The 17,936-nt window shown below is 44.8% G+C and overlaps 1 protein-coding gene across 2 annotated transcripts in view; it reads right to left on the bottom strand.

Moving 5' to 3' along the window:
• Nucleotides 1-6,319: 6,319 nt before the first annotated feature.
• Nucleotides 6,320-17,936, bottom strand: part of SNAP47 (synaptosome associated protein 47) — an 86,437-nt gene continuing 74,820 nt past the window's right edge. The window contains exons 5-6 of one of the 2 annotated variants that reach the window (XM_078662477.1): nt 9,813-9,925; nt 6,320-7,922 (exon numbers count right to left, since the gene is read on the bottom strand). In XM_078662477.1, the coding sequence (XP_078518603.1) occupies nt 7,776-7,922; nt 9,813-9,925 (260 nt within the window). In that variant the 3' untranslated portion in view covers nt 6,320-7,775. The remainder of the gene's footprint in view (nt 7,923-9,812; nt 9,926-17,936) is intronic. The other variant, XM_078662478.1, reaches the window with a different exon arrangement.

Here is a 17,936-nt window from a genome sequence, read left to right as displayed (position 1 = left end):
AGTTCATTGTACAGACAGATGCTTCTGAGTTGGGGGTGGGAGCTGTGCTCTCACAACTTAATCAAGATGGTTAAGACCAGCCCATTGCTTTTATTAGCAGAAGGCTGTCCCCCAGAGAGAAACGTTGGTCAGCTATTGAGAGGGAGGCCTTTGCTGTGGTTTGGGCCCTGAAGAAGCTGAGGTCCTACTTGTTTGGGACTCACTTCCTTGTTCAGACAGGCCATAAACCCCTCTTGTGGCTAAATCAGATGAAGGGTGAAAACCCCAAACTACTCAGGTGGTCCATTTCCCTACAGGGGATGGACTTTACAGTGGAGCACCGCCCAGGGACTGACCATGGTAATTCAGATGGTCTCTCCAGGTACTTCCACTTAGAACATGAAGACTTATCTGGTCAAGGTTAGTTTAATGTCCCTGCGTTTGGGGGGGGGGGGGGTTGTGTAGGAGAGTAGGGTCTGCTATCCTATGGTCACCCCAAATTTTTGCTTCTTGCTTCACTGGTTTTCGACTACTGAGGCTGTGGGCCTGCTGATCAGACCCCCAGCCTGCTGTTCTCTCACTAAATTATTAATACATGTGCTATAGGCACATACCACAATTGGAAATGGACTCCTTGTCAGCCCCTGTCTAATGCACTATAGGTGCCCAGGGCATAGGGGCCACCAAGGCCTACCAGGGGCTGCAGCATATCTTTTGCCACCCCTGGCTGGTTCTTAAATTGACACAACTGGCTGATCACTCAGCTGGGGTAAGGTGGTGTAATCACCCCTTACTTAGATATAGTATACCTATATCTAAACCTATATCTGGACACATATAAACCTGTCAGCCACTCCTATGGAAGGCCTCATCAATCCTGGAGGCAGAGTGCGTGGTTTAATGTGAGATGGAGCTCTAGCATGAGCTGAGCCTGTCTGCAGCTGCCGGGAACAACTCCCTAAGCTGTTTCAGGATAATGCCATACCATATACTCTTAAGTGCCTTATAATCCTCGCGGTTATATAGCAACTTTGGTTTGGCTTTATCAAAACATGTCGTGTAAGGTGTCATACGATTTGGAATACTATCCCCTCGCCAGTTCTGGCGACGGGGATAGCATTCCACCCCTCTAGAGGGGTAAGACATGTTACTTGACTTAAATGCGGTTAATTTCTAAAAGGACCTTAGATCCACAAAATGGATGCCTCTGGCACAGACAAGAGTCTGACCCCCTGAAGCTGACCGAAACTCAGCCAAATGGGGCCTGGACAAAGGGTTTCCTGTCGCAGGGGGGTGTTACCACCCTCCAGACAGGAGATAGTGGATTGTAGCAGGGAGGTTTGAAAGAAACCAGACACTGCTTAGGGCGCACAAGGCTGCCCCTTGCATAATCCGGCCAAACCGGTTCTGGGGCACTCCAGCCCTCGTGCCAGGGCGGCCTGGATCAAAGGAAGGGGGTGTATCCACCCACTTCCTGGGTCCCACCCATAGGAGGGGACCTAGCAGGTAATCCCGCCCCCAAAATTAGTATAAGACTGGGAGCAGTGCCAATGAACTTTAGATTTCCTGATGAAACATAAGAAACGAAACTCTGGACCCTTCGACATCCTACTCAACGTAGAAGACTGAAGAATCTCCCTTGTGGTCAAGGAGTGACCACCCTGTGCAAACAGGCACCATCCAGCCATCGACGTCTGCTTTGTCGCAGTTCCCGCCGGAACTCGAGCGACAGAGATCAACGAGATCAAGCTTGCCGGCCTTCCAACAGCCCGATCCACAGTCCCTGCAGAGCTGAGACCCGTGGAGGCGACCGGAAGCGTGGGGCACGCCATCTTGGAAAGACCACGAGACGCTGACCGTGCAGCCCACGAGTGACCCTCGAAGCTGTACACCGGGGTTTGAGAAGCCCCAACCCTGAGCCACACTTGCACCGAAGTTCAGCCCTCCACACTCGACGAGTGCTGCGTGGGGCCCTTCTGCTTCTTTTGGCTCAACGCGTTGGCCCGGTCACTTGCCAGCCGGCTTGTGGCCCCTGTGCCGACGAAACGTGAAATTCGACCTGCGATTCTGGTTGCTCCAGATTTGCACCAGCTCCCCTGAAAAGGAGCCCCCACTCTGACCCTCCTGGTTCGAGGGAGAAGCAATCTCCCGGTTCCGCGTGGATTGCTTTTGCCAAGTGTTGTTTGCTCCAATCTTGAAGCCGACAGCGCCGACGGCGAGAGCCTGCGTGGGACAGATCGTGACCTGCTCCTGGACGTCGTAGATGCCCCCGAGCCCACATGACAGCGGAGAGAAGCTCCTCGACGACCACCTGATTGCGCCCGACATTGCCTGGTTCCGTCCTGGTTCCACCCTGGTCACTGCTGAGTGACCCAGACTCTGTCCCCTCTGCTTTCAGGTACTTTTCGACTTGAGTCCACCCTTGGACTCCACCGGACACTTCTCCTTCACCCCGCCTGCAGCCCTTTCAGCTTCAAGCACCAAGAGCCTGCGTGACGAAACCCGACTCAACTTCGACCCTGTGCACCCGCTTCCTGTGGGTGAGGTAACTTTGTTCCGCCGGTGTTCCCACACTGGTACACATCTCTAGGGTCTGTGTCTTAAGTTTTGTAAGTTCAGCGGAAGTGTCCTTAAACTTTAACTTTACAACTTTTACGCACCATTGGTTAACATTGGTGCATGCGTGCGCTTTCCGCACTGCTCCCGAATCCCGTGGGCCTCTCCCGACTTCAGCATTGCTTGTCCCGACTGCTCCCAGTGATTCCCTAGGCCCTAGGCCTAACCACTGTTCGATTGGTATCTCTTATACCACTTGTTTAGTATATGGTTTGAGTGGCCCCCGCCCTCATCCATAATTGGGCAACTTTGTATGTTTAAACTGTGCTTTTGATTTAACGCTTGTGCCCCTTTATTCATAAAGAATACTGGGGATTGTTTTTAGTAATAAATACATATATTTTTATAATATATACTTGTGTGGTGTCCTTTCATTTGATATTACAGGATTGTATGTGGTAAAACAGCTCGCTTAACACGACCTCTTAAGTTAAGCCTTTAGGCTGCTTAGTCCATGCTACCCCTAGGATAGCTTGTCTAACAAGGTTGACTTACAACCAGACACCATAAGGGATTGTTTGGTCTGATAACCGGTGGTTCCAGAATTGGAAACATCACCTATCAGGCCAACTTCTCACAGCGTCTGCCAGTGGGTTTCCTCTGGCTTTTTCCCCTGTAGTTGGACCTTCCATATGAGGTCTGGCGACCTTGTTGCTGCTGTCGCGGTTGGTATTGCGAACGGCCTTGGTTATAGGAGTAGGAGGATTTGCTCTGGTAAGAACCTCTGTAAGAGGACTGACTTTTAACCCTGCTCACTCGAAAGGACTGGTTCTTAAACTGCAATGTGCCAAGCGCTCGTGCCGTGTCTGTATCTTTTTTGATTGTTTGAAGGGCCTCGTCGATTTTCTCCCCGAAAAGGTGCTGGCCGTCGTAGGGCATGTCCAGTACCTTAGTTTGGACCTCTTGACGAAAGGATGTAGCTTTAAGCCACCCCTGCCTTCTCAAGACCGCGGCCCCTGCTAGATGTCTGAAGCCGGTCATTGCAACATCTATAGCACAATCGATAAGTTCCGATGCCGATGTTTGGCCCTCCTTAAGGAGTGATTGAACTTCCTCTTTCAGATTATCTGGTAATTCCGCCAGATACGGGGCAATATCCTCCCACAATTGCCTATTGTAGCGGCCTAGTAGCGCGATAGAATTTGCCACTTTCACAGTCATGGCCGACGTGGTGGAAAAGCGTTTGCCAATACTGTCTAGCTTCCTGCCCTCCTTGTCCGGTGGAGCTGACAATGGAGATGACGGATTGCTAGAGTTCTTTTGTGCCGCCTGGGTAACCACCGAATCTGGCTTGGGATGCCCAGTAAGGCAGGCTGGTGCTGTTGTTGGTGCCTTATACTTCTTGTCCAGCCGTGGTACTACTGCAGAGACCGAGGCTGGTGTCTGCATCAGCTGTTTTCCCTGTTCCCATATGTGATCAATGATAGGAATTGATCTGGTTGTTTTCCTAACCGGGTCTTTAAAATCATATAGGAAACAGTCAGTTTCATGGGATTCCATTGTCATGTGGAATCTTGTGGCCGCTCTCTCTACTAAATTGTGAAATCCGCCAATGTCCACTGGCGGCGAGTCTAAGGTAGTGGGTTCAGGTGTGGCCAGAGAAGGAGCGATGTAGTCCTCATCATCCCTATGGTCGGACTGGTCGCCCCGTACCTCTCCATCCTCTGGTTCGTCGACTTCCTCGTCAGAAGACGGGATATTTTGCACTGGTTCTCTTTCCTGACGGATCACCAAAGGTGACGGTCTAGGTCGTGAGAATGGTGTCGGTCGGGATGTAGCTGGATTTGTCTCCATTGATGGAGCAGAGGCCGGTTCGGGAAAGCGCTGCTTGTAGTCTTGGATCAAGAACTGTAAGTCTGAGACTACAGACACCGGAAGGCATACCATAGGTGTGACCTGTGTCTGGACATGTGAATGTTCAGCCTCTTCTGTGAAAATCACCTCGTCGCCATACTCATCAGTGCTTTGGCACTTTACTATGAGATCGGAAGGACTGGTGGCCTGTCCGTACTGGTCTTCGTCTGAGTCCTCGTCCTGCAGTAGACAAGATGGGGGAAACTTTTCCACCCTACTTGGGTACGTTAAGTCCGGTGTTATTGGCTTTTTCGTTGTCTTTGTCATTGGTGGAATCGTAGACGGCTGACTGAAAGCTGTCAACGGAGAAATCAAGTCCGATTGTTTCCATAAAGTCGACGATGGCATCGTCGACTGAATTTCAATCGTCGTCGATGGTGATTTCGCCGACGGTACCCTCGTCGACGGGACCTTCGTCGACGGCACCGTCGTTGATGGTGCACTCGTCGACGGTGTCTTCGTCGTCGACGATGTCTTCACCATCGTCGGTGTCTTCGTCGACGGCACGCTGGTCGACGAGGGTGTCTTCGTCGACGGTTTTGGCTTCGTCGTCGACGATGATGTCGTCGTCGACGGAATCTTAATCGTCGTCGAGGGCTTTTTAAGGATGATAATCGACGACACAGGCTTACCCGCCGTCGACGATGGAGTAGTCGTCGTCGTCGATGAAGATGCTGGCGACGCCATTGTCGTCGACACCGTCGTCGTCGATGTAGAAACATAGACTGGAGACACAGTCTTCTTCAGCGCTGAGGAAAGCGTCGACGAAATCGTCGTCGACGACGGCGCAGTCTTCCTGAAGGCAGGAACCTCCTTGTCAGACGTTGTAGATTTTGCCTCAGAAGACTTTTTGGCAGTCTTTTTAGGAGGAACGTCTGTAGGGCTAGGGGAAGCAACCCTTGGCCTCTTCAAGGATAGTTTAGAAGAAACTGAAGCTATCTCACCGTCCTCTGAAGACTCCAGGTTGTCTCTTGTTTTCAGCCTGTTCAACCAGAGGAGCAGCCGTCCTTCTCTGTCTTTAAGTGTTTTTGTAGAGAATGTATTACAAATTCTACATTCCTTAGGAGAATGGTCGGGATAAAGACAGTATAAGCAGGTTTCATGCTTATCATCGACGTGGAGCCTCTTCTTACCACAAGAAGAGCAAGCTCTGAAGAGACCCTTCTTCTGTTGATCAGCCATGGTTGATTTATAAAGGAAATATCCAATTTCTATGAAGAAAAGAGATTAAACTAGGAAACCTGAGGAGAACTCAGGTGGAGACTCCCTAGCACAACGTGCGGTAGAAAATCTGAGAGACTGAGGCTCCTGACAGGAAGGTTCTAGAGGGAGGTGGTAGCTGATTGGCTACTTTCTGGAGTTTGGTCCTTTTTACAAAAGGACATAGATAGGCTACTAAGGCGAGGCCCTTAGGCCTATTTTTCTCTATGTATGTCTATAGGACATTACTTTTTTATGTACCGGAGACTCCCGTCTCGACGACGGGGAATGATTCAGGCATGTGAATCTATGAAAGACACCCATAATACTGGATAAATGGACATTTTCTACTCACAGAGCAGACAACTTGAAACATGAACTCTAAAACTGCTGACTTGCCACACCTGTGCCCTTCACCACTTTTCTGACCCCTGACCCCCCAAGTTACTCCCTTCATATTGCCACTACCAATCTCTCATAATTACTGCTTAATGTACAATATGTCATATACACATCATATTACATACAGTCACTGTCTAGGCTTGGTCGAAAACAAATCTTCTATCATACTTTCAACTACGTCACTTCAAAAACTCCCTCGAGTTGACCATGGCCCTACGACTGCGGACTCAAAATTTACAAAGTTTTGTTGAATAGCTACCGCACTCAATTTAATACAAACAGATACATATACAGTTTATTTAGTACGCCTTAAGGAACAGCAGTTACCCGCCATCCTCAGGTCCAAAAACTTACACAACTTGGGGGCAGCAAAGGTGGTATTCATAGGTGCAAATCCTTATTACTGGTGATTCATCTTCTCTGAGCTTTTATTTTGCTGGTACTTTCTGTTACTGTCTCACCATCTCGTATTTCTCACACACAGTTTATACTCTTTGGATCCTTTCCTTCAAATGTGTTCATTGCACCAGGTTGTTCATGTGTAACCCCGAAAGCTACAGCAGGCACTTTTTTTTTGCAGGTTCTCGGATTTGCATATAAAGGGAACCAAACACAAGAACTCCTCTTAGACTCACCCACAATAATCTTACGGTAGAGTTAGCTCCAGCCTGAGCTCACCTGAAGAGACTTGTGCTCTTACTTTAGATACAGTGGCACAGGTGTGGGAACTGAGTCAGTCTCAACTCACCGATAGCAACATTAGTTATGTCTTCATGTTTAGTTACGTATTCAACATTAGTTATACTTGCTTCAGTTGTGGAGACAAACACCATTATTGTTCGGATTTGTTGTATTTGTTATTTACACAGACTCATAATTTAAATACAAAAACAATTTTCCATTGACTGCAAAAAGACGATAAAGCCCAAAGAACATCAAATAGCAGTTGCCATTTTGTCTTTGCTAAGCAAAGAACAAAGGTAATATGGCCTGACTGCCAAAATGTGTGTCTTGCTTTCTCTCAAGCCAAGTATACTATATTCAGTGCAGAAACTTGTATTGTCTCAGGTTACCACATTTAAAACTTTTAAAAAAACATACTGAAGGTCTGTCAGTCACTGAGCAATCATGCGTAGACAAATGCAGAAAAGCATGCCTCTTATTTTCAAACTGGCATATGTGTTGGCTTGGACATGCTTCACGTACCCTCTAGGTGAAGCATGTTTCTGAATTAAAGGGAAAACACATAGAGGGCTTGGTCATGTTTATCAATCACACCATATGCTCCTAAAACTGGGACTGTGTGGAAATGACTATCAAAGGCTCCCATTGGCACACAGGCTTACAAATCTGTGGACATGCACCATGTCCATCAGGAGACAGTTGACCACTCCCCATGCAGTTGCATCATTCAGACCACATTGCATTGACATGCCCCAGCATTCTTTCAGTTGCTTGAAACAAACACATTTAAAGCACACCATCATTAACAGTAAATGACCACAGTTGTTTAGAAAGAATCTCCGAAGTCACCTGATAGCTCTTGATCATTACCAGTTAATCAGCACATTGTTTTAACAGTACATCGTACATCAGTCACAACATCAGCAGAGAACAGTCATTAACATCTGGCTACATAAAAAGGTCTCCATACGTATAGTTAGTTTTACAGTCATTCCCATTCTGCCTCAGAATGGCCATTCATTTGGGAACAAGTGCGGGTCCTACAGCAGTTTCCTCATCCGGTGATTCTGCTTGTCAATGCTTAGTGTGGCTCGGTCTGTGGATGTGCCGATCACCTCCAAGGATTCTTCTTGTTTCTGTAGCTCCGTTTCCGTATCAAGTGCGATGGTCTTCAATTTCATCAGAATCTATTAAAAGAATGTAAAACATTTCAGTTTTTGAAAAGCAATAACTCCATACGGTTCTTCTCAAATGCACAAACACAAGGAGCCTGTAAATTAAGAGTCACTATGTGCTCTCAATTTCAAGGGGGTTGATGGAAAGGAAAGAGTTACCCTACCCATTACCATAAGATGGTGCCACAACAAGAATGTACACTGACAATCCATATATTTTATAATGCCTGTCAATGGTAGACTATATCGCAAAATGACAAATTCATTCTTGTGTGGGGCAAAGAAGAAGTCGTCACTCTGGTTTGATTTTAGACCTATGGTGTCATCTATAAAGCCAAGATTCCTACGTTACAATACGCAACTGAATATATACCTCATAAGTCATGATCTTTTATCGATGGAGTGATTCAGAACATTCTATGTAAGCTAAGTAGCACGAACTTCTCTATCCCAGTCCAATCCTTGCGGCTGGAGGTGGGATTAACTAGTGTTCTGCCCTTGCTTTGGTCAAGGTAATTCAATCAGGACACAGATTGTTGCTACTTACATAAGGTTCCATTTGGAAGTATCTGAAATGGGCTCTTTCAGAGAGGCTGGGAACATACAAACCTTGTGATGGCAAGTGGATATCAACTTACTAGTGCAATTATTATTTGTTAACAGTAACTTAAGATTAAGATAAACACATTTTTCACTTAAGCACTGCAGTTTATGACATTCTAAAAATAGGTCATTGTTCTAAATTTCACACGCTATAAAAAGTACATATTTAATCTATCATTGCAAAGGAAAAGGTGGGAAAATCAATCATTAAGATCAAAAAATATTTTTGATTGACACTATTTTATGACCTTGGTGGTAAGTTGAGGCAGTTCTCTGTGCAAACACGTTTTACTACCGTTTTTAAACTCTTGTATAGATATTATGTGGAACAAATGTATTTATATGTGTATACATTTTTAACATGTCATGATCTCCATTGGGTTTTACTTACAAAGCAATGTGCAAGGAAAATTAACGTACATTACATATTGACCAAAACTGCCACTGCTATAATGGCAAAATTACAGTTAATAAACATTCGAATTCTGGAGTATAATTTGGCTTACGCCATTTAAAACATCTAAGTCACTATTTTCACATACCTGTTTTTTATTTGTATTATATTACTTGTTAAAAAAGTTCAATTAACAGATTTGATAATTCTATTTCTAATTTATGTAAGTCATACAAACTAAAAGAAGGTACACTAATACACATGCTATTACATTTTAAGCATGTTTATTCTTGTCGAAATCAGTATGGTCTAAACATTCTGAGATTTCAAAAATGTAACATACTACTTTCCTGTGAGAATGTATTCCTGGGTTCATCGTCAATTTCTCGTTCTGAACCTACTTAAAATGTTACATTATTGGACTTTTTGATGATATTTGTTTTAAACAAATAACTTCTTCTTGAAAGGCCTTTTCAAAATTATCTTTTCATTGTTGGTGGGACCATACATGGGATAAGAATAGATACTGTTTCTGATTTCAATATTAAAAACAGCATTAGGAATGATGTGTCTGCTTACCTTTTATTACTTATTTATCTCCCTAGTCTTTCTAACTAATAACATTATTAAATAACGTAATTATTTTACATTCCTGCTCCATAATTGTTCTTCCTTCTTTCTCATCCATTAATTTCTTTGCTTCTCACTCTATTTTCTTCTACCTTAAAATTCTCACACACGATCTTTTATATTATTATGTATGTACTGCTGCTCTTTAAATACTTGATTTGCAACACCTGATATATTTTTTTTATTTTTCAACTTCCATTCTGTGTGCTTTGTTCTGGTGTATCATAATAAAACATTATTAAAAGGAATATGGTGGTACATTCCTATATTTATACCTTTCGAAGCTCATTAGTTTCCTGTTCGGTAACAGCCGGCTCCTGTATCTGGGCTTGCTCGCCTCCCTCTGGTGAAGCTTCAGATTGCACTATACCATCAAAGAAGCCAGCCGCTATAAAAAAAAACAAAGTAATAATTAGAGTTGCAAAATGCTTACAAATATATCTCTATGACTTGAGTCATAGTTTTCAAATAAATAACAAAAATATGGTCAGACTGTACAAACATTCTAAAGTGAAGTCACATTGTGCACAGCTGCTAAGTAGGATCTAGTTTGTTGAAGCTTTAACGGAGCAAATAGGGCAGTTGTTTTTGCAGAAATAAAATCTAACTTCAGCAGAATGGGTGGTGTGGGGAAGGTTGAGGGTTGGATTGTTGATCTCTGTAGAATTTCTCCTTGGAGGAAGGGGAAATGTGTTATGTTATGTTATGTTAAAGGTTCTTGTTACCGCGCACGGACACCAATTGGTTTCTTGGCGCTCAGAGACAAGTGGAAGGAGAATACAGGAAGGTAGGAGGGGCTAATTATGAGCAAGATGAAACAGATAGGTTTTCAGGTGATTGCGAAAAGTGGTATAATCAGAAGTGAGACGAACTGAGAGGGGAAGAGAATTCCAAGTGTGCGGGGCCAGGAAAGAAAAGCAGGCACCTCCGTGTTTCTTCCGTTTGAACCTGGGCGTAGTTAGGAGATTATGGGCAGAGGACCTGAGGTGGCGAGAGGGAACGTGAGGATGAAGCCTAAGAGAGATACAGGCAGGGGCAGAGACAAAAAGAGATTTAAAAACCGTGCATCCCATTTTGAAAATGCAGCGCTGTGCAACCGGGAGCCAGTGAAGTCTCTTCAACAGCGGTGTGACATGTTGATTTTTAGGCTGCTGAAAAACCAATCTGGCTGCCTGGTTTAGCACCAGTTGGAGCCGGTGAAGGTGATAAGCAGGATTCCCCTCGTACAGACAGTTGGCATAGTCGATACGTGAGGTAACCAGGGCCATGATGGCGAGGATGAGAGCCTCTGATGAAAGAAACCTTCCGATTTTCCCAATCCTACGAAGGTGATAAAAGCAAGCCGAGGTGACAGCGTTGATTTGAGGTTGCATCGAAAGATCGTTGGAGATAACGACTCCAAGGCTCTTCACGGAGTTAACTGGGCAGGGAGGGGGACCTAGGACAGGGGGCCAGAAGTTAGGAGTCCAAGGATGCGAGGGCCCACCAATCAAAACCAGCTCTGTCTTGCTGGGGTTGAGCTTCAATTGGCTAAAGTTCATCCAATCATAGATGGTGAGCATCACTGATTGAAACTCAGCACAAGAAAGGGGGGAAGTGTCGATGGGGAAAATTAATTGCAGATCATCTGCATAATTAAAAATAGTGATAGGGAAGTGATGAAGAGATGCAAGAAGAGGCTGCATATATAAATTAAACAAAAGATGGGACAGGGCAGAACCATGGGGAACACCACAGGAAAGTAAAGTTTGGGGGGCAGAGAAGGTGGCCAGCTGTACCGATTGGAAGCGGTGTTGAAGGAAGGACCTGACCCATGACAGGGCTAGGCCCTGGATGCCAGCATTTCTGACACGATCGATCAAGATGACATGATCGACCGTGTCAAAAGCGGCCTAAAGGTCTAATAACACCAGGGCCTGGGCTAAGTTCTTATCTGCCCCCTGTCTCAAGGTGTCCATAACCGCCACCACCACAGCCTCCGTCGAATGGGATGGTCTGAAGCCTGCCTGCTGATCATCGAGAAAATGAGATTCTTCAATGAAAGCACTCAGGCAACGGGTGACATAGGTCTCTAGTACCTTCCCCAGATAGGGGAGAAGGGAGATGTGTCGATAATTACCTAATACAGTAGGGTCAGCACCAGGTTTTTTCAGGATGGGTATGACCACTGCTTTCTTGAAGGCGTCGGGGACAGAGCCAGTGGCAAGTGAACGGTTCAGCAAGTCAAGGGGAGGACCAGGACAGGCCAGAAAAGCATCTCTGAGAATGTGAGGGGGACAGCAGTCATGGGGGGAGCCGGAACTAACTGTCTGTAATAACAATGAAAAAACATCCAAAGAAATAGGGGGAAATTCAAACAAGGAACGAGGATTTGGAACAGGAAGGGCACTGGCCTGGGGCAAAGTGGAAGGAGGGATATTACTTTTGATAGTAGAAATTTTATCAGTGAAGAAGGAGTTTAAGGAGTCACACAGAGCCTGCGAAGGTAGAGGCTGAGGCGTGACACGATCAGGGAGGGAAAGTTCAGCCACAATAGAAAAAATTTCTTTAGTTTTTGACGATGCACTAATAATTTTCTGGGAATAATATGAGATTTTTGCTAGGATGATAGATTTTTTGTATGATTTTAATTGATCAGTGAAGGTAGATTTTAGTGAAGGATCATAGTGACGCCTCCAGCGGCGCTCAGCTTGTCTGAGGGATAGTTTTTCCGCCTTGAGTTGGTCAGTAAACCACCGCTGGGCGTCGTGTGGCCGTTTAGATTTGATAATTATTACGGGAGCAACCACATCGCTGGCTTGAGACAGCCATTGGTCAAAAGTAACGGCTTGAAAATTCAGATCAGGATGGTAACCAGGGGGAGTAGCAACAAGGGTCGAATGAAAGAGGGATATGTCAGCATGTTTCCAATTGCGTGCCGGGAAGTTTGACACGAGTGGGGGGCGCATGGGAAGGGAAAGGTTGAGAGAGAAAGAAATAAAAAAATGGTCCGACCAAGTACAGGGGTAGACCAGTGGGGAAGAGATATCTAAATTGGTAGTCCATACCTGGTCAAGAATGTGACCCCTGACATGGGTTGCAGTGGAAATGTGTTGCAAAAAAGTAAGACCAGACAATAGGTCAGTAAATTCGAGCGATGAAGTGGTTTCATGGGGATCTCGTGGCCAGTAATTAAAGTCACCAATAATCAAGATTCTGGCAGAATTGATGACCAGTTGAGAGATGAGATCACCAAACAGGGATGAAAAGGAAGGCATATTAACAGGGGGGCGGTATACTACAACACAAATAAAAGAATATTTAGGAGACGAGAATTTCAACGTGAGTATGTCCGAATTTAATATAGGAGTGGTTGTTAGAGAGGTAAATTGTAAATTTGATCGGATAATGGCAGCAACTCTGCCACCCGGTCTGCCAGAGGTCCTATTAGCTTGAAGGATATAGAATCCTGTGGGAATGGCAGCTAGAGTATCGGGAAGGGAGTCCTCATGGAGCCAAGTTTCTGAGAGGAGCAAGATATCGATGTTGCCACCATCTAATAATTGGAAAACCTCGAGTTGATGTTTGGGGAGTGAGCGGGTGTTAAAACAATCGAGATGGCACAGACTTCGGCGGAACTAGTCCTAGTGGGTATAGGGGCGGTGTTACAGTGGAAGGGGGCGGTAGGAAGGGGAACCAGGGGAGTAGAGGGAAAGTGGGAAGACAGTATTATTATTATTATTATTATTATTTATTTTTATAAAGCGCATAGTCACCCGGAGGTATCCCAGCGCTAAAAAGAACCCTAAATCAGCAGAACTGAGGACCGGGAGCTGAGAGCAAAAAGAGAGGGAGGGTGAGAAATCAAAACAGGAGGGGGCGCGGAGGCTAGGGAAAAAATGTGTTTTTAACAGCTTCCTGAAGCGCAGATATTGTGGTTCAAGACGTAAGTCATGAGGGAGTGAATTCCAAAGACGGGCGGCTTGTACCGAGAAGCGTCTTCCTCCTGCCGCACTTCTGGACAGTAGTAACGACACAAGGAGCAAGGGGGGCAGTGCAAAACAAGGCGTGAAGATCCTGAGAGGAATAAGTGATGCAACAGGCAGCACGCAGGGCCCCGGGCCTCGATCGGCCGCGGACGGGCGCAGACGGGCTTGACTTGTGCGCGAAGTCGGCGCCGCCGCTGCGCTTCCTCCAGGTCGCCATTTTATGCCGTCTATCGTGAACCACTAGACCGCTCACCTGCACGGTGGAGAGGCAGGGCGGAAGTGGTGCAGACCAGGAAGTGGCGCTCGTGCAGGGACCCTCCGCGCAAACGGCACACTGCTGGGGCGGACTGGGGTCGAGAGCGAGGAGAGCAAGGTAAATTAATTACCGTCACAGGGAATGGAGGGGGCGGGCACTGTGAGGCAAAGAACACAAAATAACAGATAACAGATTAAAATATAACAAGCAGCTCGTAGTCAGCTGTAGTTACGTTTAAAAGACATCAGCAGCGCTGGTACATGCCTGCAGCCTGCTAGCCACGTTTGTCGACCTGCAGGGCCGATTGCAATCAAGATATAGAAAAAGTACTGCAGCCACTAGACCGCTCACCTGCACGGTGGAAAGGCAGAAGGCATTGTGACAGGATGCCTGCAAAACTACAAGGAAAACGTTTTACTCAATAATCTGAGTGGGGAATCCAATATTGAAATATAATTTATATAACTTGACTTGAAGAAAAACTCCCTACAATCTTCATTCCAACTCTAAAGTAATGTGCTCTTCCACCATGGATATGGGCAGGAAAAGTGGATATATACTTTCTCTATAGAGTGGAGAGTCCGTATTGCTTCTCTGAAGAGAGGGCAGAAAGTTGAGCTCATACTGCTTGCTTAACACTGTGTCACCGGTGGCTGGCCATGCCTTTGCAAGGGACATCTGGCCATCTAAAGATACTTTGAGAAACTGAGCATATGTTCCTTCTGGCTCAATTGAATTTGGAATGTGCTTAACTGAAATGAAACAAGTTACTTTCCTGTACACTGTGGTTCTCTAGTATTTATATTTTTTTATAGATTCACAATCATGAATTTTACCTGTCATCATGGTGGGAGTCCCACAGTAACAGTAATAAAAAACAGTGCTAAAACATTCGCATTTAAACACCACTTAAAAAACAATAACATTTAGTAGCCAATTCATATTGATTTAATACACCCAAACTCCAGCCAATCAGAGCACAGACCCTGAATCACTCACCCACTGCAGAGCCACCATAACTCAGATTTTGAGCAAAAGTGTAAATAAAGTAATAGAGGTATACAATTGGTGAGTCTTAAAGGGAAGGAGGGAAGGTCACATGTGGATCTATAATACATACAATACTGGAGAACCCCAATTTACAGTTAAGTAACTCGTTTTTCTCTCGTATTATATCTTTTATAGATCCACTTGCTTGAATCAGACTGGTTAGCTGTGTCCAATGAATAATGGTGGTGGGCAAGGCGAACCATCCCACCATGAGACTCAAACTTAAATATGATTAGTCAAACCAAAGACATTGAAATGGTACAAAATCAAGAGAGATATAGCATAGCATTAAGTGACCATAATAAAAAAAGTTAAACTGGTTAAACAACTACTAAAAAGAATAATGTAATGAATGAATGAATAATGAAATAATGAATAAATGTGTGCGTAAGGCTTGATATGGCAAGATGTAGATAATAAGGTAGAATCTGATTAAGTGTCCGCGAGAAAGGATGGCAAGACTGAGAAGCACGCCATGAGCAGAATGTTTTCTATTTTGCTGAGTAGCATTTGATTTTAGAAGCGAATGAGCTTCCTGAACAAAAGAATTGCATTCATCAGAAATTGTTAGAGCTTCAAATTCAGCATGGGGAGGAGCCAGGCAGATCAACTGAGAGTGTGACTGTGTGGGTGAACCACTTGACTCATTGAGAGGAGATCCTCCATCAGCTGGAACTGAATGCGTGAGCACTCTGAGAGGTGAAGAAGCTTGGTGTAACAGTACTGCCTCGCCCATGCTGGGGCAATTAGAATGAGCCGGCACGATTCCCTTTTCATTTTCTGTAGGATCTTTGGAATGAGTGGAAACAAGGAAAATGCTTAAGCAAATTTACCCACCCACGAGAAGTGGAAGGCATTCCCCCAAGAACCTGACTGGGGAAATCTGCTGGCGAAGGTATGTAGCAAAGAGATCTAGGGTAGGATACCCCCCCCCCAAGACTGAAAATCCTTCTTTAATTCCCTCCGGCTGAGTTCCCACTCGTGATATTGCTTGTTTATTCTGCCGAGGGAATCAGCCCAGTCGTTATGTACCCCTGGAACATGCTCCAATTTCAATGAGATGTCGTTCGCTATCTTCCATTCTCATATTTACTACGTTTGGACTGAGAGAACCTGTGATCTTGTCACTCCCTGTTTCAGCAGATAGAACATGGTGGTATGTTGTCTGTCCTGAGGAGAACAGACAAGCCTCGTAACCTTTAAAGAAAGGTTTGAAGACCGAGAAAGACCATCTTCAATTCTAGATTTATGTGAAACAATGTTCTCTAACTGGACCACTTTCCGTGGACCTCAAGATCCTGCTAGGTGGGCGTCCCATCCTTCCATGGAGGCATTTGTCATCATCACCTGGAGAACCGCACGCAAGGAGAGACCTTGGGAGATGCTTTCTTTGACCATCCACCAGGACATTGCCATCTTCATCTCCGAAGTTATCGAAATCATGTCCTCGAAAGAACCCCAATATTGTGTCCACTGAGGGTCGAGCTGTTCCTGAAGAGGTCTCATGCGTAGTCGGCATTTGGAAATGAACAGGATGCCATCATCCACAGCATGGATCTTTATACCCTTACACAAACACACCGTTTTGAAGATAGTGATAGCGTGATTGCCTGCAAGTGGGAAATCCTTTTTTCTGTGGGAAAGGCCTTTGACAGCTTTGTTTTCAGGATTGCTCCTAGAAACACCAGGAATCTGGAGGGGACGAGAGATGATTTTCTCTGTTGAGCTTGAGGGCTAGGGATGGGAAAAGTTGCGGACCGGCCTTTGTTCGACTGCTTGCGGACTGGAAAGAGGGACCTTTGATTAACCACTCGTCCCGGTAGGGGAATACCTGGTGACTGGACCTTCGGAAAAAAGCCGCCACTGGCGCAATGTACTTGGTAAATACTCTGAGGGCTGATTTTAATCCGAAGGGGAGCACTTTGAATTGATAATGGCACCCTGACATCTGGAACCTGTGAAACCTTTGGTGCTTCGGATATATTGTAATGTGAAAATATGTGTCCAGTAGGTCAGGGTAGAGAGATAGTCCCTGTGCCCAACAGCTGCAAAATCTCCTGAAGAGATAGCATCCTGAAGGGTTGCTTTTTATTAACGTGTTCAATAGCCTGAGATCCATTACTTGTCTCCAATTTCCTAACTTCATTTTGATCAGAAAGAAGTGGGAATAAAAATCTAGGTTGCACTAATTGTGTGGCACCACCTCTATTACTTTTTGGGAGAGAAGCAATAGGATTCTAAGTCTAAATGACCTTCTGTATTTCCATTTTTGAATGTGAAAATAGAAGAACAGTATTGTATGATTTATAATGTGAAATATAAAATTTGATACAGTATTGAACATTTTTTTCTTTTACCCTGCAGTCCTGCTACGAGTATATTCAGAATGAACAGTCAAAGTCCTCTCAAGTTCCTTGAACAGACATACTGGAATATTTCAAAGCCATGGGATGATCATTTTATCATATGACAATGATGTAGAAGGTCGAAGAAGCAAAACACCTTTAAAATTCATCCCAGGCCATGAATACCCAACAATCAATTTTCATTCAAAATACTGCCGTCCATACCTATGCCATGCCAATATCTTGAAATAACGCTATTCACATAAGTTTGTGTAGTTAGTAAGACCATCACAGTGCACGGGTCTTTATTCATGGGTTTTGGTGTCCTTGTTTGAACACTGTTTAGTTGCACGTAGGGTGTATGTCTTTGGTTTGTTGTGCCTTTGGGTGATTAGACGATACCTGGTTTGCAAGTTCGATATTGATTTTTGTATTTATTTGTAGATATGTTTGTGCAACTTGTCCTGATGATGGTCCTATGGATTTTATAAACCGACGAGGGACCGAAACGTCGACGCCTAACACCGCTTTGTTGTCATTTGTACCATTTTCTTGTGATGTTACAATGAATGTAGTATATTGTGAAAAATTCCTCTCTGCATGGTATTTTGTTTTTCCATGTTAAAAACAAAAGGTGTTATATACTACTCGAAACGAAATCAGCACACAGAGTAGTATTTATGTTGCCATTTTTTCATCTTTTTGGTAATGAAAATAATTCATAAAAATAAATAACAGTTAAATACTGTATTTTCCTTGCATTTATTGAATGATAGATCA

Source organism: Lissotriton helveticus, chromosome 10 (genome assembly GCF_964261635.1).
Source record: "Lissotriton helveticus chromosome 10, aLisHel1.1, whole genome shotgun sequence".
NCBI classification, from domain to species: domain Eukaryota; kingdom Metazoa; phylum Chordata; class Amphibia; order Caudata; family Salamandridae; genus Lissotriton; species Lissotriton helveticus.
Note: the sequence above shows the minus strand (reverse complement) of the source record. Positions and strands in the feature narration are given on the sequence as shown.